This window comes from Micromesistius poutassou, assembly GCF_964030765.1.
Source record: "Micromesistius poutassou genome assembly, chromosome: 3".
Taxonomy (NCBI): Eukaryota; Metazoa; Chordata; class Actinopteri; order Gadiformes; family Gadidae; genus Micromesistius; species Micromesistius poutassou.
In genome coordinates this window covers 2078475-2100974 of record NC_140273.1, presented here as the reverse complement: position 1 = coordinate 2100974, position 22500 = coordinate 2078475, and the positions used below count along the sequence as shown (strand labels likewise).

The 22500-nt window shown below is 49.2% G+C and overlaps 2 protein-coding genes across 2 annotated transcripts in view; both read left to right on the top strand.

The window, feature by feature from the left end:
• LOC311340600 (multidrug resistance-associated protein 1-like) overlaps positions 1-18519 on the top strand; it is a 32318-nt gene extending 13799 nt beyond the window's left edge. The window contains exons 8-31 of the mRNA XM_084465458.1: positions 237-443; positions 3094-3271; positions 3624-3785; positions 4221-4313; positions 5047-5250; positions 5646-5792; positions 6193-6280; positions 6844-6913; positions 7042-7168; positions 7593-7769; positions 8247-8414; positions 8908-9091; positions 9363-9447; positions 9622-9739; positions 10084-10291; positions 10866-11176; positions 12261-12460; positions 13093-13219; positions 13822-13923; positions 14468-14614; positions 15188-15346; positions 15631-15797; positions 16257-16451; positions 17003-18519. Coding sequence (XP_084321584.1) covers positions 237-443; positions 3094-3271; positions 3624-3785; positions 4221-4313; positions 5047-5250; positions 5646-5792; positions 6193-6280; positions 6844-6913; positions 7042-7168; positions 7593-7769; positions 8247-8414; positions 8908-9091; positions 9363-9447; positions 9622-9739; positions 10084-10291; positions 10866-11176; positions 12261-12460; positions 13093-13219; positions 13822-13923; positions 14468-14614; positions 15188-15346; positions 15631-15797; positions 16257-16451; positions 17003-17111 — 3733 coding nt within the window. The 3' untranslated portion in view covers positions 17112-18519. The remainder of the gene's footprint in view (positions 1-236; positions 444-3093; positions 3272-3623; positions 3786-4220; positions 4314-5046; positions 5251-5645; positions 5793-6192; positions 6281-6843; positions 6914-7041; positions 7169-7592; positions 7770-8246; positions 8415-8907; positions 9092-9362; positions 9448-9621; positions 9740-10083; positions 10292-10865; positions 11177-12260; positions 12461-13092; positions 13220-13821; positions 13924-14467; positions 14615-15187; positions 15347-15630; positions 15798-16256; positions 16452-17002) is intronic.
• A 633-nt stretch (positions 18520-19152) lies between these two features.
• The window catches only part of cep20 (centrosomal protein 20), a 3396-nt gene continuing 48 nt past the window's right edge, over positions 19153-22500 (top strand). The window contains exons 1-4 of the mRNA XM_084465245.1: positions 19153-19196; positions 20305-20502; positions 21360-21444; positions 22191-22500. The exon at positions 22191-22500 is cut by the window's right edge and continues 48 nt beyond it. Coding sequence (XP_084321371.1) covers positions 19169-19196; positions 20305-20502; positions 21360-21444; positions 22191-22326 — 447 coding nt within the window. The 5' untranslated portion in view covers positions 19153-19168 and the 3' untranslated portion in view covers positions 22327-22500. The remainder of the gene's footprint in view (positions 19197-20304; positions 20503-21359; positions 21445-22190) is intronic.

The window sequence follows — 22500 nt, the reverse complement described above, 5'->3', positions numbered from 1 at the left end:
GTATGCATGGTTGAATGTTAGGCAATAATTGTAAAGCGCTTCGAGCGGCCACTGGTTAGAAAAGCCGGATATATGCAGACAATTTACCATTCAGGCCTGTGGCCTCTCATCAGCCATCGCCGACACCTGCCCTCCGATCCCTAACTCTCCTCTCCCCCCTGACAGCAGTGGCACCCCACTGCCCTGGGGGGTGGCTCACCCCTCCAGTCTCTAACCCTCCTCTCCCCCCCTGACAGGCAGGAGAAGGCCCTGGCCTCGGGCACCGCGCTGGGGGCCAAGCTGCCCGACCAGGCGCAGCTCCTCAGGAAGCTGCAGCGGGAGCAGAGCTCCGGGTTCTTCCTGCTCCGGACGCTGACGCGCAAGTTTGGCCCGTACTTCCTGACCGGGACGCTGTGCATCGTGTTCCACGACGCCTTCATGTTCGCCATCCCGCAGGTTCTGAGGTGAGGAGACGGGGGGGAACTGAGAGCAACACAAACAACAACAACAAATGTAAAGAGGGGCTGCCTTCTCCCGATGACTCGCTTGCTTCACCGTGATAGGCTGATGATCACCTGTGGTTGAAATGCATGGGCCGTACCAAAAAAATGCAAGACGACAGGCATGTTTACATTCAGGGCATTTTAGCAGACGCTTTTATCCAAAGCGACAAAAGACAAAGTTCAGACAAAGATTCACAGAGTGACGACGGGGTCAACCATGAAGGCGTTGTTGGCAGCTGTGAGGGGTCTCGCTCAGGGTCACCTCGACAGGCGACATCTCAACCTTAACCTCAACCCCAACCATCAGCCAGGAGGAGCCGGGGATCGAACTACACTTAACCTTAATGGTTAACCTTCTGGTTAAACAAGTCAACCCGCTCTGCCTCCTGAGCTGAAGCCAAACCTCCAGTCACGACCCGAGCAGCAAAACAAACACGACCACCAGAATATAAACACAGAAAGAACGTAGGCAGGGGGGCGTTCCCAAACCAACTCAACAAAAACAATCTGATCATCTTTCTCTTTTTTTTTCCTCGGGGGAATAATTTCTTACACAATCTCTCGCCGTAAACAAAGCGGGTCAATGCAGAGTGAGCTGGAGGGGGGGGCGGCGGCGGTGGTGACCCGGGGGCCGGCGAGCGTCACGGCGGTCCTCAGACAGGAATGTTGTTGTTGACGTACGACTAAAGGCTACAGCGACGTGTTAATTACAGCCCTGGCAGCGGGCGCTGCAGGAGGACAGCCGACCGCAGTCTTCTCCGCGGAAGGTACCGGAGAGCAGAAGAGGCTCAGAGGGGAAGAAATGCTGGTGGACCGCAATAAGGCGGGCGGCCGCCAAGTGTGTGTGGGCCGGCCGGTACCGCAGAGGGAGAGCTGTTGTGCAACGCAAGCCGCGCCGTGGTCATGGATCCAGAGGGCAGCGGGGGGGGGGGGAGGGAGGGGAGAGACAGAGAGAGAGATGGCGTATACCCGTCACACAGGTGGGGAAAGGGAAGAAGGGGGAGACCCAGAGAGAGAGACAAGTGTGTAAAGGGTAGCGGAAATGCAGAGAGAGACACAGGTGGGGAAAGGGAAGGAGGGGGAGACCCAGAGAGAGAGAGAGAGAGACAGGTGTGTAAAGGATAGGAGGGATACCCAGAGAGAGAGACACAGGTTGGGAAAGGGTGGGAGGGAGACGCAGAGAGAGACAGGTGTGTAAAGGGTAGCGGAGACGCAGAGAGAGACACAGGTGGGGAAAGGGAAGAAGGGGGAGACCCAGAGAGAGAGAGAGACAGGTGTGTAAAGGGTAGGAGGGATACCCAGAGAGAGAGACACAGGAGGGGGAAAGGGTGGGAGGGAGAACCAGAGAGCGACAGGGCTTATACTCGTCACACAGGTGGGGAAAGGGCAGGAAGGGAGATTGGAGGACTTAGATAATCGTCATTGTTCATTGTTCCGGTCACATGAAGGGGAGTTCTGGGTTTGAAGGTCAGCAGTCAAACCTGTTGGCGTTGAGAGTCAGAGGCCTAACCCCACCTGCTCCTGAAGGACAAGTAGAGAGGGAAAGCTCTGTCGTTGGCTTTGGATTAAAGCATCCGCTAAATCACTGAAGAATGTGTGTTAATAGTTATATAGTTACCGAGTTAGACTAGGGCAGTGGTTCTCAAACTCGTACTTCTAGTGAACCCCCTCTAAGATATTCTTTCAGCTGAGTACCCCCTTCACAAAACATTTTTGGGAGAAAATGAAATAAATTTAACATAAATAATGCATGTGTGTTCGATTTGCCCGTGTAAACATGAACATTCAAAGGGTGAAAATACTCACAATTTAGTGAAAAACATGGGCCTGTGCTTCATGCAACTGTTGGGTAATTTCTCTGCGCAAAAGAAGCACAACGCCAGGAGAGGGTCAGAGCAGGTAGAGGTGACCCCCTCCAGGGCAGGGTCAGAGCAGGTAGAGGTGATCCCCTCCAGGGGAGGGTCAGAGCAGGTAGAGCTGACCCCCTCCAGGGGAGGGTCAGAGCAGGTAGAGCTGACCCCCTCCAGGGGAGGGTCAGAGCAGGTAGAGGTGACCCCCTCCGGGGCAGGGTCAGAGCAGGTAGAGGTGATCCCCTCCAGGGGAGGGTCAGAGCAGGTAGAGGTGATCCCCTCCAGGGGAGGGTCAGAGCAGGTAGAGGTGACCCCCTCCAGGGGAGGGTCAGAGCAGATAGAGCTGACCCCCTCCAGGGGAGGGTCAGAGCAGGTAGAGGTGACCCCCTCCAGGGGAGGGTCAGAGCAGGTAGAGGTGACCCCCTCCAGGGGAGGGTCAGAGCAGGTAGAGGTGACCCCCTCCAGGGGAGGGTCAGAGCAGGTAGAGGTGACCCCCTCCAGGGGAGGGTCAGAGCAGGTAGAGGTGACCCCCTCCAGGGGAGGGTCAGAGCAGGTAGAGGTGACCCCCTCCAGGAGAGGGTCAGAGCAGGTAGAGGTGACCCCCTCCAGGAGAGGGTCAGAGCAGGTAGAGGTGACCCCCTCCAGGGGTCAGAGCATGAACACATCCTAATCCCAAACATCTCGAAGAACAGACCATCGTGGAGGAGCATCATCATCCAGAGCTCTGACCCCCTGCCTGTGATTCCTCCCCCCGTCTGCAGCCTGCTGCTGGGCTTCATGAGGGACGACGAGGTCCCCCTCTGGAAGGGCTACTTCTACGCCACGCTCATCTTCCTGCTGTCCTGCCTGCAGTCGCTCTTCAACCACCAGTACATGTACACCTGCTTCACCGTGGGCATGCGGGTGAAGACCGCCGTCATGGGCCTCGTCTACAGGAAGGTGGGTGTGTTTCGCCCCAACCAACGGCGTAGACGTAGAACATAGAAAATAACATCGAAAACAATAGAAACCAACAGAAAGGTGGACATGATCTGTTTGTACCATAAACTTAACCCTGTGAACCCCCACACCTGACCTTTTGCACACACAATACACATTATCCTAAGACTTTTAGAATTGTATTTTGTATTTTTTGATTCTCTAGTTTCTTACTTTAAGATCCAGTTACAGTCGTGTTCTGTATTGGTGTATTCTGTATATATATACAGAATATATATAGATACCCACTCTCACAGCCATACCTCCGTTCCCTCATTGTGCGGTGTTAACCCGTCTCTCCTGTTGGCTCCAGTCTCTGGTGATCAACAGCTCTGCCCGGAGGACGTGCACTGTGGGGGAGATTGTGAACCTGGTGTCCGCAGACACCCAGAAGCTCATGGACTTCGTGGTGTACTTCAACGCCGTGTGGCTGGCGCCCATCGAGATCGCCCTCTGCCTCTTCTTCCTCTGGCAGGTCAGCAGTCTGGGACATGAGTAGAGAGGGTCCCATACCACGTTTTACATCCCGATACCGATTCCGATTCCTGAACTTGAGTATCGATACCGATACCGAGTATATACCGATAGAGAATCTATCATTGCAAAGACTGATAGCACTTGTTCTTATTGAAGGGTTCTCTTATGATGAAAGCAATGTAAAGCCGGAGATGATGCGTTTCCCATTCCGACTTTCCACCTCCGACCGTTAATGAATGCAGCATAACACCATAGTGTTTGTGATGTGTATAGGATCGGCGCATAGATTTGCGTACTCGCCGATACTCAAGTAATTTCCGATACTTATATCGGTATCGGAACAACTCTAGTCATAAACACACAAGGTTCATTCTCTCTACAAAACATGGACTAAAGTGACGACTGGGCCTTTTTATTTTTAATATTTTTCTAGCATCTCGGGCCATCTGCGTTGGCCGGGATCGCAACGGTCATCCTCATCTTCCCACTCAACGGGTACATCGCCAAGAAGAGGAGCAAATTACAGGTACTGACTCACTCTATCCTCCCCACCTTCAACTCAGCACCTCCACCGCACAGACATCTGGCCATCTGTGTGTGTCCGTCCAGCCTTGGCCTGCTGTCTGTCTGTCAGTCCGGCCACCGCTCAGATCAGAAAGTGGCTGTTTTCCTTTGGCCACGGCCGTCGGTCCTCTGTCTACGTCCATAACAAAGCACTTTGAGCAGACAATGAGGGAGAGAGTGGGCCGGGAGGGGAAAGGCCTTTTGTCATTCTTTGTAGAGGAATAAGAGAGGCGTGTTGTAGGCACGGAGGAATGTGCTGGATTCCTTTGTGTTCATAAACTTGTAAAGTGTAACCAGCCCTGCAGCGCAAATAAATAATGAAACAAGTCACACTCTTAAGACTTTTAACGAGTGCGGCTGAACCCACGCTAACCAACGCAGGAATCAGCTCTGGGTTGTTGGGTTCTTCCCCAGTGGCGTACTCGCTGGGTGTATGGCCACTTCTCTCTTTGTTTTGTTTTTTATATTGCATTTGCACACTTTATTATCCTGTGAAGTACTGGCACAACTTTGTATTTTTATTGTATTGTATTTTATCGTGTCTTTTCCACTGCTGCTGTGCTGTAAAAGAGGAATTTGGAATTTTAAAGGATTAATTAAGTTTTTATCTATCTATCTATCAATACAAATATATAAAAATACATATAAAACAAATATCTAAAGGCTTGACCCCTCAAACCTCTGTGACCCGACAGGAGGTTCAGATGAAGTTCATGGACGGTCGGATCCGCCTGATGAACGAGATCCTGAGCGGGATCAAGATCCTGAAGTTCTACGCCTGGGAGAAAGCCTTCCTGGAGCAGGTCCTGGGATACCGGGAGAAGGAGCTCAAGGCACTGAAGAAGTCTCAAGTCCTCTACTCCATCTCCTTCGCCTCCTTCAACTCCTCCTCCTTCCTGGTAAGAGGGAATAAAGCGCTTTCCTAACCAGTGGCCACCCGAAGCGTTGTACATTACTGCATAACACGCACACCGACGGTGGAGTCGGCCACGCAGGGCGACAGCCAGCTGGTCAGTAGCAGTCAGGGTGAGGGCGTCTCAGTCAGGGACACCTCAACACTCGGGGATCGAACTAGCAACCTTCCTGTTACCAGTCAACCCACTCTACCCCCTGAGCCCACATTCCGCCAATAATGTGAACAATATGCCAGTGGAGTGGAGTAAACATCTGAGCAGGAAGCTGAATGTACTCAGAACCACAGCCAATTATGCCTCTTCCCACCACAGACCTCCTCTAATGCCAGCGCTTTTCCCTTTTCTCTGTCTTTCCTTCGTTTCTGGTTCTTTGACCTCAGATTGCCTTTGCCATGTTCGGAGTCTACGTTACCATCGACTCCAGGAATGTCCTGGACGCGCAGAAGGTCTTTGTTTCGATGGCGCTGATCAACATCTTGAAGACGCCACTCAGCCAACTTCCCTTCGTGATGAGCACCACGATGCAGGTAACGGGGACTGAGGGTTAGTCAGCTGTCACTCGCCACCACTAGATTAGTCAGTAGTCGCTCATCTGTCTGCAGAAGATGAGGTCAACGTGTGTGTGTGTATGTGTGTGTGTGTGTGTGTGTGTGGGAGGGGGGGGGGGGGGGGCGGGGTGTGGGGGGCAGGGTGTGGGTGTGGGTGTGGGAGCGAGTGAGTGAGTGAAAGAGTGAGTGAGTGAGACTGAGTCACAACGGGAGCAGGATTACAGGACTGCAAAATCGTACAAATAAATACATAAAACATTTAAAACTAAATGACTCCAGAAAACATATGTACACATAATGGGTATTATGTATATGAAGGTAATAGGTAGTCCTGTGTTCATTTTCTTTGAAGCTTCATTGAGTCCCCTCTGTGCTGCAGGCTATTGTGTCCCTGAAGCGTCTGGGGAAGTACCTGTGTTCAGAGGAGCTGAAGGGGGATAACGTCACCAAGGCCGCCTACAGTCTGGGTAAGAGGACACTGCGCCCGGGGCAGCCCCCACTCCGTTGGCCATACTCCACCATCTCATGGCTCTGGTTCTATTGACCATACCCCCACCACCACATGGCCCTGGTTCCCATACACAGAGGGAACCGCAAGCTGTCAGAACCAATTTAAAAACCTATCAAGAAACGGTGTAGTTTATACCAGCGGTGGTGCGGAGGCCTTAGAGGTTGATGTGTATTGTCAGTTCCCCCCCGGCTGCAAGGCAGACAGGGTAATTATGGGATGTAGCTATTTAGCGAAATCACTGTGTCAAGTCAGACGCATGATTCACTGAGAAAGAAAAAGTCTTCCCCTTTCTGTCTCTTATCTGCAGCGCCTTAAAGAAGCTCGTAAAAAACACAAGAAAGGGCAAGCACTGCAATTAGGATGATTGAGCTCATTCAAACCCCTGCATTGACACACTTGGATGAATAATCCCAGAAGGGAATTTTTATGTCTATATTTAGTCTTTGTTGGAACGTGTGTTCCGCGCCGTGTAAGTTCAGGTTCAGGTCATGATTCCTCCTTGTTTTTGGTCTTGTTTAGACGGTGAAGATGTCTCAATAGATAATGGCACCTTCAGCTGGTCTGCAGAGGGACCTCCATGTCTCAAAAGGTAAAGAGTGGTCCTTCAACGAGCAGAAGAACCTTCAGACCCGTTCAGAGGCACCGGGGACGGATCCTCAGATCGTTGACCTCCTTCGGAGACATTGATGTATCTTTTCTTTCTCGCAAATCAAACAGAATCAACATCCACGTGCCCCGCGGCTCCCTGGTGGCGGTGGTCGGCCACGTGGGCAGCGGGAAGTCCTCCCTGCTCTCCGCCATGCTGGGGGAAACCGAGAAGAGGAGCGGCCACGTCACCGTCAAGGTACACAGCACAGCCCGTTAGATCGGGAGGAAATAAGGGGGCGGCATGTGGCTCAGGGCGGGTCGGCTGGTGACCGGAAGGTTGCTTGTTCGATCCCCGGCTCCTCCTAGCTGAGTGTGGAGGTGTCCCTGAGCAAGAAACCTCACCCTAACTGCTCCTGACCAGCTGGCTGTCGCCCTGTGTTTGAATGTGTGAATGTGTATTTGGCAATGTTTTAAAGAGCTTTGAGTGGCCACTGGTTATAAAAGCGCTGGATAAATGCAGTCAATTTACCCTTTATTGCAAGAGAATCCATTCCACCTTAACCTCACGATACCCTTAGAGAACCCAGCCCACTTTAGTTAGTAAAGCGCTGGTTAAACACAGTCCGTTTACCATTCAAATTCAGAAACAGACACTCATTCTGTCCTCGTTCTGTCCTCAGGGCTCCCTGGCATACGTTCCCCAGCAGGCCTGGATCCAGAACGCCACGGTGCAGGACAACGTGGTGTTCGGCCGGGAGAAGCTGAAGACCTGGTACCAGTGCGTGCTGGAGGCCTGCGCCCTGCTGCCCGACCTGGACATCCTGCCGGCCGGGGACGCCACCGAGATCGGGGAGAAGGTGAGGATGATGTGGAGAGCGGACAGATCGTTAACCCCCGAAGAGTTACCGTCTAATGTCTGCAGATTTACATTTACATTTACATTCAGGGAATTCAGCATTCGCTTTTCTCCATAGTGACTTACAATAAGTCCATTTGTCAGAAGAAAGAGAAACTACAATATATCACTGTGGGTACAGCAAGGATGTTAATGATGTTAATAGAACCAAGTGCCAACCACTAACAATCACTAGGTTAACCCATTCCCTGTATACAACAAAGATAGCTAGGATAAGAAGCTACACAATGCTAAGTACTGTTTTTAAGTGCCAGGACGTACAACATACAATAAGTGTGTAGGGAGGGGAGGGTAAGGGAGGGAGGTGGGGGGGGGGGGGGGGGGGGGGGGGGTGTAAGGGGGTAAGGGGGTAGTGGTCTATGCAGAGTCTAGGTGAACTCTGCAGATGGACTTCCCCTGACCCTTGTGTGGTCCGTAGGGCCTGAACCTCTCTGGAGGGCAGAAGCAGCGGGTGAGCCTGGCCCGGGCGGTGTACCGGCGGGCGGACGTCTACCTCCTGGACGACCCCCTCTCTGCGGTCGACGCTCACGTGGGCCAGCACATCTTCGACAAGGTCATCGGCCCCAAAGGAGTTCTCAGGGACAAGGTAAGGAGAAAGTCCTGCAGAGTTCAATTCAACTTATTTGTATTTGTGCAGCCCTTAATCACAGGTCCAGGCTCAGAGGGCTTAACAGGCCGTGTGTTTATGACCCCCCCCCCCTGACCCTAGCCCCCCAGTGGGCAAGAAAGAACTCCCTTAATTAGCAAAGAGGAGATCTAGAGAAGGAACGCAGAGTGGGGGGATCTCTCCTTCAGAGTGGGGGGAGGGTCCCTCCTTCAGAGTGAGGGATCCCTCCTTCAGAGTGGGGGGGGTCCCTCCTTCAGAGTGGGGGGGTCCCTCCTTCAGAGTGGGGGGATCTCTCCTTCAGATTGGGGGATCCCTCCTTCAGAAAAACGGTGATGGAGTGCTGATCTCCGTATGTCCTCTTTCCTTCTTGAGACAGAGCTCAGAGTCAAGCACCTCAACAGCTTCAACACTGCGACGTATCCTACGATGTTCCGGGTTTATGACCTGTTTTGGGTTCCTGTTGCTCCTGCAGACACGCGTCCTGGTGACCCACGGGATGAGCTTCCTGCCCCAGGCCGACCTGATCCTGGTGCTGGGGGACGGGGAGATCACGGAGAGCGGCTCCTACCAGGAGCTGCTCAGCCGACAGGGCGCCTTCGCAGAGTTCATCCACACCTTCGCCAACACCGAGCGCAAGGAGAGCGCCATCCAGAGAGGTGAGAGAGAGAGAGAGAGAGGGGGCGAGGGAGAGGGAGAGGGAATACAATACCATAAAAATACAAAGTAGTACTGAGGAAAACAACAAACAGAACAGACAAAAAATGCAACAAACAGTATAAACAGTATAAATTATAAATAGATTTTTTTTCTGAAATCCAGTAAATATGCCCTACAAACATAAAGTTAGAATAATAAAATAAATAATAATATACATTTTCATGAATGGTACCGTGACGTTTAACCCGGTGTCTTTGTGGCGTTCTCCAGCGGGTTCCAGAAGGTCCAACGCTCGGCTCAGCATGGTGGACTTCATGCCCTTCTCCAGAGACCTGTCCCAGGAGCAGCTCATTGGGTACGGAGACATCACACACACACACACACCTACCCCCTCAAGGGAGGGCCCCTTAAGGGCACCGTTAATGTTAAGGTGGATGTGAATCCCATTTGCTACCGCCACACTTCCAAAGGGTCTCATTGCATAGCGAGTGTGATGATGAAGCTGACCTCTGACCTGTCGGTTCCCCAGGGGCGACTCCACCAACACCAACCTCCAGAACATGGAGTCTGTCCCGGAGTCGGACCAGGAGCAGGTACCAGAGGACCTGGGCAGACTGACCGAGGTGGACAAGGCCCGCACCGGACGGGTGAGTCAGGGAATCGGCCCGTCACAACAGCCTCATTTGAACTCTTTAAAATTTAAATTTTTTATGTTCTTTAAAATTCCGCAGTTTAAATTTTCAGTTTACTGAAATGGATAATTCAACGATTTAAAAGTTACAAATTACAAATTCACTAATAAAGTAATAATCAATTAATATTACTTAACAATAAATACTTAATATTTAGTCATAATTATTAATTTATAATAATAATTTTGAAAATAATGAAAATAATGAAAAAAAATTAATTCTAACAAAAACCATGTAGGCATTCATCTCGAATCAACCGCTGTGCGTTGCTTCAAACTGCTCCTCCTCTGGTTCTCCAGGTGCGGCTGAACATGTACATGGAGTACTTCAAGACCATCGGCATGGCCCTCATCGTGCCCATCGTCTTAATGTACGCCTTCCAGCAGGGGGCGTCGCTCACCTACAACTACTGGCTGTCCCTGTGGGCGGACGGCCCCGTCGTCAACGGCACCCAGCAGGACACCGACCTCAAGCTGGCCGTGTTCGGGGCCCTGGGACTGGCTCAGGGTCAGTGTGCCGCTCAGGGCTTCAGACATTACATAGATCTCTGAATGTAGAAGCTGACTCAGGTAGACGTTATTTAACAGAAGCTAATGTTTGTTTCTTCACGTAGACAACCAGAGTTGTACATATGTATTGGTCATGTTCTTTTGTAAAAGGATCACTGAATGTAGAATCTGACTTTGACATGAGGTAGACGTTTTGTAACAGAAGCGCAATGGAAGGACAAACACAGGTGTCACTCATAACAGAGTCTACTACTCATGCACTGGTGCATAAGAGGACCCATAATAAGTGTAATTTACATTTAGGGAATTTATTTAGCAGACGCTTTTATCCACGGCGACTTACAATCAGTGCATTTGTCAGAAGAAAGAGTGTTTGCCCTATGATGACCCCTCAGTGAACAGGCTCTAATGGAACCACAGAAGTAGTCTACGAACTGTCTTTACGAAACCGTAAAATGCAACAAACAAAAGCCTGACGAGATCTCTTGGTTTCCTGTTTCCTGTTCGTCTCCACGGCGTGCTCCTTGGCGTGTTCCTCCGCGCATTCCTCCACGTGTTCCTGGGCGCCGCAGGCATCGCCATCTTCAGCACCACGGTGGCCATCTCGCTGTGCGGCATCATCGCGTCGCGCCACCTGCACACGGAGCTGCTGAACAACGTGCTGCACTCGCCCATGTCCTTCTTCGAGACCACGCCCAGCGGGAACCTGCTGAACCGCTTCGCCAAGGAGATCGACGGCATCGACTGCATGATCCCCGACGGCCTGCGGATGATGCTGGGCTACGTCTTCAAGCTGCTGGAGATCTGCATCATCGTCATGATGGCCACGCCCTTCGCCGCCGTCTTTATCCTGCCCCTCGCCTTCCTCTACGCCTTCGTCCAGGTACTGACCCTGGTCGGCCGTGAGGAACTGGAGGAGATGGAGGAGATGAATGAGATGGAGGAGATGAATGGGATGGAGGAGAGGAAGGAACTGAAGGAGATGAATGAGGAGAATGAGATGAATGAGATGGAGGAGATGAATGAGATGGAGGAGAGGAAGGAACTGAAGGAGATGAATGAGGAGAATGAGATGGAGGAGATGAATGAGATGGAGGAGATGAATGGGATGGAGGAGATGAATGAGATGGAGGAGAGGAAGGAACTGAAGGAGATGAATGAGATGGAGGAGAGGAAGGAACTGAAGGAGATGAATGAGGAGAATGAGATGAATGAGATGGAGGAGATGAATGAGGAGAATGAGATGGAGGAGATGAAGGAGATGGAGGAGATGAATGAGATGGAGGAGAGGAAGGAACTGAAGGAGATGAATGAGATGGAGGAGAGGAAGGAACTGAAGGAGATGAATGAGGAGAATGAGATGAATGAGATGGAGGAGATGAATGAGGAGAATGAGATGGAGGAGATGGAGGAGATGAATGAGGAGAATGAGATGGAGGAGATGAAGGAGATGGAGGAGATGAATGAGATGGAGGAGAGGAAGGAACTGAAGGAGATGGAGGAGACGAATGAGATGGAGGAGATGAATGAGATGGAGGAGAGGAAGGAACTGAAGGAGATGAATGAGGAGAATGAGATGAATGAGATGGAGGAGATGAATGAGATGGAGGAGAGGAAGGAACTGAAGGAGATGAATGAGGAGAATGAGATGGAGGAGATGAATGAGAAGAATGAGATGGAGGAGAGGAAGGAGATGGAGGAGATGAAGGAGATGGAGGAGTAGGAGGAGATGAAGCAGTAGGAGATGATGGTTGGTAGGATGTCCAACTTGGATCATACTTCCCCTCAGATATTCCCACCTGAAGGTGGTGGTGCCTCCCAGACAAAAAGTGTACCGGGTTCAATCCCCAAACGTCCACAGCCTACCTGTAGGGACTCCGTGAGCAAGAAGCTACCTGCTCCTTAACGACATGCCTCCTCCTCTCCTCCCCCTGACCGTCTCTCCCCCCCCCCCCCCCTCCCTGCAGAGTTTCTACGTGGCCACGTCGTGCCAGCTGCGGCGGCTGGAGGCGGTGAGCCGCTCGCCCATCTACACGCACTTCAACGAGACGGTGCAGGGCGCCAGCGTGATCCGCGCCTTCCGCGAGGAGCACCGCTTCATCCAGCAGGCCAACAAGAGGGTGGACTTCAACCAGACCGCCTACTTCCCCCGCTTCGTGGCCACCAGGTGAGACGACCTTCTGATTGGATGAGACGGGAGGCCTGGGCGGGCTGCCCTTGGTCGGATGTAGAGACAGCATGTGGTTCATGAAGTAGGATCGTGGTGTGCATAAGCCTATTGAACTTTGTTGCTCATAATATATACCTATGAAGAAGAATAACTTATATTTAGCTTCAAACAGCAAAATGTTTGATTTAATTTTAGAGCATGGACATTGAATACATTGAATACACTGAATACATTCAGTGTAGATGGGTGAACAAGATTTTTATAGGGAAACCTTCACATCGTGGGTCGTTAAAACAATTGTTTAATATAGTAACTATCGACATTTCCACAACAATTTAGATTGTATTATGTGTGAGTTCAACAGGAACAGTGATTATATCCAGTAAATGCATGTCTAAGTGATTGTTTTGTCACATAGACAACCAGAGTGGCACACTGAATTGGTCATGTTCTTTCACAATAGATTGAGCAGGAAATCATTATACTTTGCTGTTTAAGCAAACTAAAATGACAAATGGAAAAGATAAAGTGTGTGACGTGCGTAATGCTGAAGTGAGTCATGTCTCAGGCCACTGAGAGCAATGGAAGGACCTGGAAATGAAACTGAGTGTTGTGTGTTGTGTGCGCAGGTGGCTGGCCGTCAATCTGGAGTTTGTGGGTAACGGCGTGGTCCTCGCCGCCGCCATCCTCTCCGTCATGGGGAAGCACACGCTGAGCCCGGGGATCGTCGGCCTCGCCGTGTCCCACTCCCTCCAGGTAACTCCTGACTGCACACACACACGCGCGCACACGCACGCACGCACGTGTACACACGCGCACACGCAAACACTCACACACGCACACACGAGTGCACGAGTGCAGACGCACAGAGACAGACACAGGCACACACACACACACACACACACGCATATACACACGCACACACGTGTACACACGCATACACACACGCAGACGCGCACACACATGCATGCATGCATGCATGCACAGGCACGCGCACGCACGCGCACGCACACCGGACGCACATGCATAGAGACTCACACACACACACACAGGCACAGACACACACACTCGCACACGCACGCACATGCACGCACACGCACGCACACGCACGCACACAGACACAGGAATTAGTCCAGACAACCGGTTTAGTGAAACCAAAACCAAACCTGTCAAATGAAAGTCAGATGAACCCCTTTGGCAACACGTTACGCAAAAGAGGAAAAAAAACACAAGCTGTGGTTCAGTCTGAGCAGAAGTCAACAATAGACCAGACGCCTTTTCTCCTGCACAGCCCGCAGCTGGTTGCTGCCTGCTGCACCCGTCTCTATAAACGCCGCTCATTGAGTCGTATATTACAGGTTACCGGGATCCTCAGCTGGATCGTCAGGTCCTGGACGGACGTGGAGAACAACATCGTCTCTGTGGAGAGGGTCAAGGAGTACGCCGACACTGCTAAGGAGGTCAGTGCAACCGCACACACACACACACACACACACACGCACGCACACACACACACACACACACACATGCATACACACACACACGCACACAAATGCATACATAAACACACACACCCACACACGCACACACACACACACACACACAACCAACCAACCACACACAGACACACACACATGCATACATGAGCACATACAGAACCACGCCACACACACATGCTTACATAAATACACACACAACCACACCACACACATACACACACACGGAAAGACTTGCATAGACATATGCATGCATACATAAAGACACACACACACACACACACACACACACACAGATAGAGGTGCATAGACATACACATGCATACATACACACTTATACACAGACAGACGTGCATACATACATAAACACCCATACAACCACACACCCAACCACACACAGACATAAATGCATACAAAGACAAACAATAGGAATGTTTTAGGTTCTATTACCGCAGACAGACCATGAAGACAGAGAGTAATGTGGGATCTGATCTGCTCCCCCCCCCAGGCCCCGTGGACGGTGGAGGGGAGCTCTCTGCCCCCCGCCTGGCCCCAGAGAGGCACCATCGAGTTCCAGGACTACGGCCTGCAGTACCGCAAGGGCCTGGACCTGGCCCTGAAGGGCATCACCCTCAGCATCCAGGAGAGAGAGAAGGTGGGTTCTCCTCAGAGTACTTGCTTTTAAAAATACTTCAGTATTCAAAAGTACATTTTTTTTCCAATATCAACACTTTTTTTGTTGTTGTTGCCATAATCAGTTTACAGAGTGACTCTGAAGCACTGACTTGCTTGTAGAAGAACCTAAAAAGCTTGTAATGCCCAAGCACACTCACACCTGGTGGCATAGTAGATAAAAAGCTTGTAGAATATGCGACAACGCCTCTAGAAATTACAGCTTTCTCAGGTTGGACGGTAAGCAGAGCAAACATTTTAAACGATTCCTCATTTCAAACACCTCCAACATGGGCATCAGATCTGGCCATGGTGCTCTGGTGGTGAAGGGTCTCTTTAGTTCTGACCCGTCCTGCACCAGGGAGGGGTCGTGTACTGTGATTGGTTCCTCCTGTGACGAACACAGTGTCTGGCCAATCGCATTTCACAAAAGAAAACGTAAAAATGAATGTGCTGACAAAGAACTGCAACATTGAGCCATCCTCACTTGTTTTATTCTCTTTGTCTCATGATGATTCATGTTGTAACTCAGTGTGTGTTGTCGTTGCTCCTCCAGGTGGGCATCGTGGGCCGGACAGGAGCGGGGAAGTCCTCGCTGGCGCAGGGAATCTTCCGGATCCTGGAGGCGGCCAAGGGGAAGATCTTTGTGGACGGAGTGGACCTGGCCGACATCGGACTGCACGACCTGCGCTCCCGCATCACCATCATCCCCCAGGTACACACACACACACACACACACACACACACACACACACACACGCACACGCACACGCACACGCACACACACACACGCGCACACACACACACACAGCCCCATGTCTTATGTCATGGCCACAGCTGTCATGACAACCTTTGAAACTATCACTAACATCGCAGGAAACATAAACATCTATAAAACAAAACTCAGACTCAGCTTCCCCAGAACAACCAACCCAAACTCTCCCCCTCCGCCACTCACCTGACTCTCTGTCTCCCCCCCCCCCCCCCCCTCCCCCTCAGGACCCCGTGCTGTTCTCAGGCTCCCTGCGGATGAACCTGGACCCCTTCAATAACTACACGGACGAGGACGTGTGGAGCTCCCTGGAGCTCGCTCACCTCAAGAACTTTGTCTCCAACTTGCCCGACAAACTGAGCCACGAGTGTTCCGAGGGCGGGGAGAACCTCAGGTACGGACAGGTCCTTCTAGATGTTCCTAACCAGATCTAGAAAGGATTTATTTATTTATTCATGATTTATACGCATGTGTGTCAATGATGGCACCCATTGCACTCCTGACCATCCCTGGAAGGAGGGATCACCCATTCTGCGTTACTTCTCTAGATTTCTTCCTTGCTCATTAAGGGAGTTTTTTCTCTAGAGGGCTAGGGTCAGCCTGTTAAGCCCTTTGAGACTGTACCTTTGATTAAGGGCTATACTAATACAATTGAATTTAACTGAATTTATATTAGGCTGTCAATGAAGAGAGATAGTATCATCAATAATCAATAATCAGGCCAGTTAATCAAATGAAGATAAAAAGACGAATCTCGAAGCTCTGCTGCAGAGGGAGGGTTTGTTGATGTTCAGACCCTAACTCTCCTTCCTCCTTCCTTGTCTCCTTCCTCCTTCCTCCTTCTTCCTTACAGTCTGGGCCAGCGGCAGCTCGTGTGTCTGGCCAGAGCGCTGCTGAGGAAGACAAAGATTCTGGTTCTGGACGAGGCCACGGCGGCCGTGGACCTGGAGACCGACACTCTGATCCAGTCCACCATCAGGACCCAGTTTGAGGACTGCACCGTGCTGACCATCGCCCACCGCCTCAACACCATCATGGACTACACCCGGTGAGTCCCCACCCCCACAACACACACTGTGTTCTGGTGAAGGCATAACATTTATATTGAGGGCATTAAGCAGACGCTTTGATCCAAAGTGACTTACAATAAGTACATTTGTCAGAAGAGAGAGAAACGACAATATATCACTGTCGGTACACGGTAAGGATGTTCGGTTAGGTTAACCCATTCACCGTATACAACACAGATATAGATGCTACACAACACACAAGTACTATTGTTGAGTGCCAGGACGTACAACATACAATAAGTGCATAAGAGGGGTGGGGGGACATATTGGTGAGTAATAAAAGGTCATTAGGAAAGAGCTCAATATAGCAGAGGAGCACGAGTGAACACAGTGATTCAATCAGAGTCAACTTCTGGTTTTCAAAGGGAATCTGCTGACCTGGTGGAAAATAGATTTCTTGCTGGAAAAGAGATAGTCTTGGAAAATATTGTGCATCACCCAGAGATTCAACCAAGTATACCTTTGAAGATATACACATAAAGTCTGAAGGATCTCTTCTCTAAACTGTTGTTCTGTTGTTGTTCTGCAGGGTGATCGTGATGGACAAGGGCCTCATCTCCGAGACGGACTCCCCCGCTAACCTCATCGCACAGAAGGGGCAGTTCTACCGCATGTGCCGCGAAGCTGGGCTGGTCTAGGCCTTCCCCTCGGCCCCCCTCACCTTCAACAGAACCGCACTGGAAGTGTCTGGTCGAGGTCGTCCCACCGCCCCTCTCTCCTCCAACAGAACCACACTACAAGTGTCTGGTCTAGGACTTCCACATCGCTCCCAAGACCTCCAACAGAACCGCACTAGAAGTGTCTGGTCTAGGACTTCCACATCGCTCCCCAGACCTCCAACAGAACCGCACTAGAAGTGTCTGGTCTAGGACTTCCACATCGCTCCCCAGACCTCCAACAGAACCGCACTAGAAGTGTCTGGTCTAGGCCTTCCCCTCTCTCCTCCAACAGAAGCCTGTAGAAGTGGCCGTATGGAAGGGCTCTTATACTCTCGACACAGACCACGCTGGATCAGCCTTGATGCAGCTCAGTGGCGCCTTCTGGGGCATTACATGTTTACAGAAGCAGGGTGAATCTGAAGGGAAGCAGAACCTCGTTCGTTCGAAACTCCGAGAAAACAGAAAACGTGTCATAGGTGCGCTGCTCTTCAGAGCAGGACAGTGTGGTGCTGCTCAGAGCGTGTAGACGGAACAGGTACCGACTGTGTGGATTAAATTGTCTGTATATACTAGAGCTAGTGGAGTCTGGCGACTCCAGGAAAGGGTTCAACAGTTGGCTGACTCACTCATATATCCCGGCATATTCTCAAGGGAATCATTTTATTCTTTGGGGTTGAATCTAAAATGGATTATATTCCTTTTAAGATGTTGATATCTCAGGAGAACAACTTTTGTAACCGTTCTGAGAATAAATCGGTCCACTTATATTCTGCTCCACTGTTGCGGAATCTGGGACCCAAAATACTTTTCTAGACACAATAAGCACTAAAAAAAAGATTCTCTCACTATGCAGCATGAGTGCTAAAAGCAACTGTTTTATATTTGTTTTGATTCAACAAATAGAATTTTGAAATCATCTGATTCAATTTGGAGGAGTGAGAGTGAAGCAGGACTCCAGCTGTACTGGGGCCTTTGTGTATTTATGTCAAAGCACAAATATAAAAACAATCCAACAGTCCTTTCCAGTCAGACACCAGTCGAAAGTCACGTAATTATTGTACAGAAGTGTTTCAAATCTTATGCTGATTCAATGGAATGTATATAATGATCACAATGTTGACCTTTATTTCAACATTTTAATTCCAAATTGACTTTTGGAGGAAGTAAATGTGTTGTTATTTTGTCTTACTGGTTTAGACAGAATATTCAAAGAGAAGCTATACCTTATTTATGTCATTTGACAAAATTTGTTAAAGTGACATTTAAAATTCTGAGAATTGTATTATATTTATACTTTTTTATATCACCCTTGTTTATATTTTACTGTTGCTGTATGCATTGTTTTATCATAGGTCATGCTGGAATAATAAAACATGTTTTAAAATCATTCATAATATCTGGTCTCACGTGTAAACCTTTGAGTCAGTGAACCCACGTGGTCGACCATCGTGGGTCTATGTATCAAGACTGGCAGCCACTAAGTAATCAAAGGGGTGATATCAGCTACCAGGTGTGAGTTTGATTGGGCATTACAAGCTGTTATATTATAAATATGCCCTTACCTGTGCCTTAGTGACATCACAAGTTGGCGTGGCCACCTGTAGCTTGTAATTACTAATCACACTCACACCTAGAGGCATAATATCACCCCTTTAAGGAATTTGGAGCTATGCTTACCGCCAACTCATCAATAAACCAGTTCAGATTACCACCTCCAGTCATGCTTAGTAATGAAGAGTGTTTTGCATTATTGCCAAATTGTATCTGCACTAAATATGATAACAATATGATACAGAGCAGTCAGCCAGTGAAGGTCCTTGGTGTGATTTCACTCATGACCACTAGAGGGAGGGAGACGTCAGTGAACCCTTGAGCAGTAGGGAAGTTCCTCGGTGTGATTCCCGTCCTGACCACTAGGGGAAGGTCCTTGGTGTGATTCCTATCCTGACCACTAGAGGGAAGGTCCTTGATGTGATTCCCATCATGACCACTATAGGACAGCAGACGTCAGTGAGTTTTTGTTTACATTTGTTGCAATGGCGACCATCACAGAACTGAAGAGCGGTAAGGAGATGTTTTAGTTGTTTTTGCGCCGACGTCGAATTTAACTCAATTAAAATGTTAAGATAACTCTTTATTACTAACACGTGGTGCACGACGATATGTTAAACTATCAACTAAATATGCAACAGGACGCGGTATGAGCCAACCGAGACCTCCATTGAACATGATTAGTAGCAGTAGCAGTACATGTTAACCAATGCATACCAGTATGGACCTTATACATGCATACGGGTCCAGTATGAGTGGTTTTCTGAACATAGAAAGGCAAGGCAAGGCAAGACCTGGGGTCAGTATAGATCCTCCTGGTCCAATATTACTCCAATACAAGTGACACAGTTGTCTAATTTCACTTGAGTACAAGTACTGGAGTACTTGCTTTTAAAAAATACTTATATTTTAGTATATTATATTTTCTTTTTATTGTCAATGCATTGTTGTGTTGTTGCCACAATCCGTTTACAGAATGACTCCGCAACCACCTGCTGAATGCACTGACTGGCTTGTAGAACCTGTCAGATAAAAAGCTTGCAGAATACAAAGCCTGTAGCAATGACAGCTTTCTCAGGTTGGACGGTAAATAGCAAACTTTTGAAATTATTCTTCATTCCGAAAATCTCTTTAGTCTCCATTTCTTTGGTTCTGACTTCAGTTCTGCAGCGGGGAGGAGGGGTCGTTGACTGTGGTTCCTCCTGTGAAGGACGCAGTATACACATACCCGATTATGACTCTGCATGTATACGTGCTGAGCGGCCAATCGCATTTTGCGAAAAGAAACGAAAATGAATCAGCTGATTTCAAAGCTAATCTTCAAAGTAACGAGTAACGGTTACTTTGTAATTCATCAAAAAAAATTAATACTCAAGTAAAGTACAGATGCGTGACAAATTCACTCAAGTAAATGTACTTAAGTACATTACTCCAGTAAATGTGCTTAAGTACATCACTCCAGTAAATGTACTTAAGTACAGTACTCCAGTAAATGTACTTAAGTACATTACTCCAGTAAATGTCCTCAAGTACAGTACTCAAGTAAATGTACTTTGTTACTGTTGTCCACCCCTGAATGTTAATATCAACAAATGAATAAACATTGATAATGTGGCGCCAGCGGTGCGCGACACCCTGGAGTCGCGCGGTGTGCTCAACCAGCTGAAGGCCCGCATCCGGGCCGAGGTGTTCAGCGCCCTGGAGGACGGCAGCGAGCCCCGGCCCCCCCTGTCCCACCACAACCTGCTCATCAACCAGCTGGTCGGGGACTACCTGGAGTTCAACCAGTACCACTACGCTGCCTCGGTCCTGAAGGCCGGTGAGTTTAAACCAGCCACTGCTAAGAGACTCAGAGAGTCAGACTCACCTGTTCAGACGTTCACCTGGATGCTGGCATAGCCTCTCTTACCCCCCCTAGCTCCCCACACCCCTCTTACACACTTTTTGTATGTTGCACGTCCTGGCGCTTAAAAACAGTACTTAGCATTGTGTAGCGTCTTATTCTAGCTATCTCTGTTGTATACGGGGAATGGGTTAACCTAGAGATTGTTAGTGGTTGGTACTTGGTTCTATGAACATCCTTACTGTACCGACAGCAATATATTATTGTTTCTCTTTCTTCTGACGAATGTACTTAAGTCACATTGGATAAAAGAGTCTGCTAAATGCCCTCAATGTAAATGTAAACCCTGGGTTAGTAACTACCTGGGACATCTTGGTTTGTAACATCTAGGTCTGTTTTGTTTTTAGTTTGTTCCTCACTGCCTCACAACTTGAATCACTAGCCTTCTAAGAAGTAGTGGTTTTCTATCTGTGGTACAGACACTCAATGTGGGGGTCCTTTGTTTGGAAAGCTGAGACAGACCTTTGTGACCCTGGGTAAAGGCCAAATATTACGTTTTAGACGCTGAAACATCAGTCAGCCGACGCTGTTTTCTATAACTTCATATTACACCTTTGAAATGTATAAATAAGTTCTGCCACAACAAGCCTGCACGCGGCTCCACGTGTGAGCTGTGGTCTGACGAGCACATCTAGACACAGTCTGCTCCAGACCGCTTTAAACACCACCAAGCCCTGGCTCCTCACGGTGAGCTGAGCTGACCACGAGAAGGGTGTGTCCCTCCCCACCGCGGCCCCGGCTGATTGGCTGACTGACTCTGTTTGTTTCCTCAGAGTCGGGCCAGCCTGAGGTCCCATTGGACCGGCAGTTCCTGACCAACCAGCTGAAGGTGGTGGAGGACGCAGGCTCCAAGTCGGTGTGAGTTACCCAGACTTTATGAGCACTCTGCAGACAGAGAGACAGTCAGAGAGACTGACTTACAGACAGACAGAGAGACAGACAGACAGACAGACAGTCAGTCAGAGAGACAGAGAGACAGACAGACAGACAGGCAGAGAGACCGACAGATAGAGACTGACATACAGAGAGACTGACATACAGACAGACAGAGAGACTGACATACAGACAGAGAGACAGACAAAGATACTGACAGACAGACAGAGGGTAGTAGAAGTACAATATGGTAAAGTAAAAAATTGCAACAAAGTGGGATTTCATTATCAGATTTACCAACACAATGCAATTAATGTTCAGAATGTTTTAACCTTGATCCTATAAATATTATTAAATATGTGTGATGTATGAGCATATATTTATCCCATTCATAACATAGATGAGCATGTGATTTACGTTACATTTACATTTAGGGCATTCAGCAGACGCTTTTATCCAGAGCGACTTACAATAAGTCCATTTGTCAGAGGAAAGAGAAACAACAATATATCTCTGTGGGTACAGTAAGGATGTTCATAGAACCAAGTGCCAAGCACTAACAATCACTAGGTTAACCCATTCCCTGTATACAACAGAGATAGCTAGGATAATATACTACATGATGCTAAGTTCTATTTTTAAGTGGGATAAGATTAGATTACTTCACAAAGATTAAAACCAAACGGAAAGGTATTCTTGATGACTGATTCTTCTCGTCTGTGTGTCTCCAGACCTCTTCTCTACGGCCTGGTGTCTCACTTCCTCAACAGCGGCGGTGAGAGTGGAGGGCCCGTGTTTCTGAGGGCCCCGGCTCCCCCTGCTGTGGGGGGCCCTGCTGGAGACACAGGGGCCGGACGTGATGCCTGAGCCCCCTTAACGAGGGCGTGAGGTGGAGGGTCCGGTTGCCCCCGGAAACATGATATTTAAAGTCTCTGTTTTAAGCGGTCAGTTGGGTTCAACGTGATTCTGTGTTTTGATCGTTTTGATGATGAAGACGTATTTGTTTTCAAACCTTTCAGGATTCAGGGAAGATGTATAGTT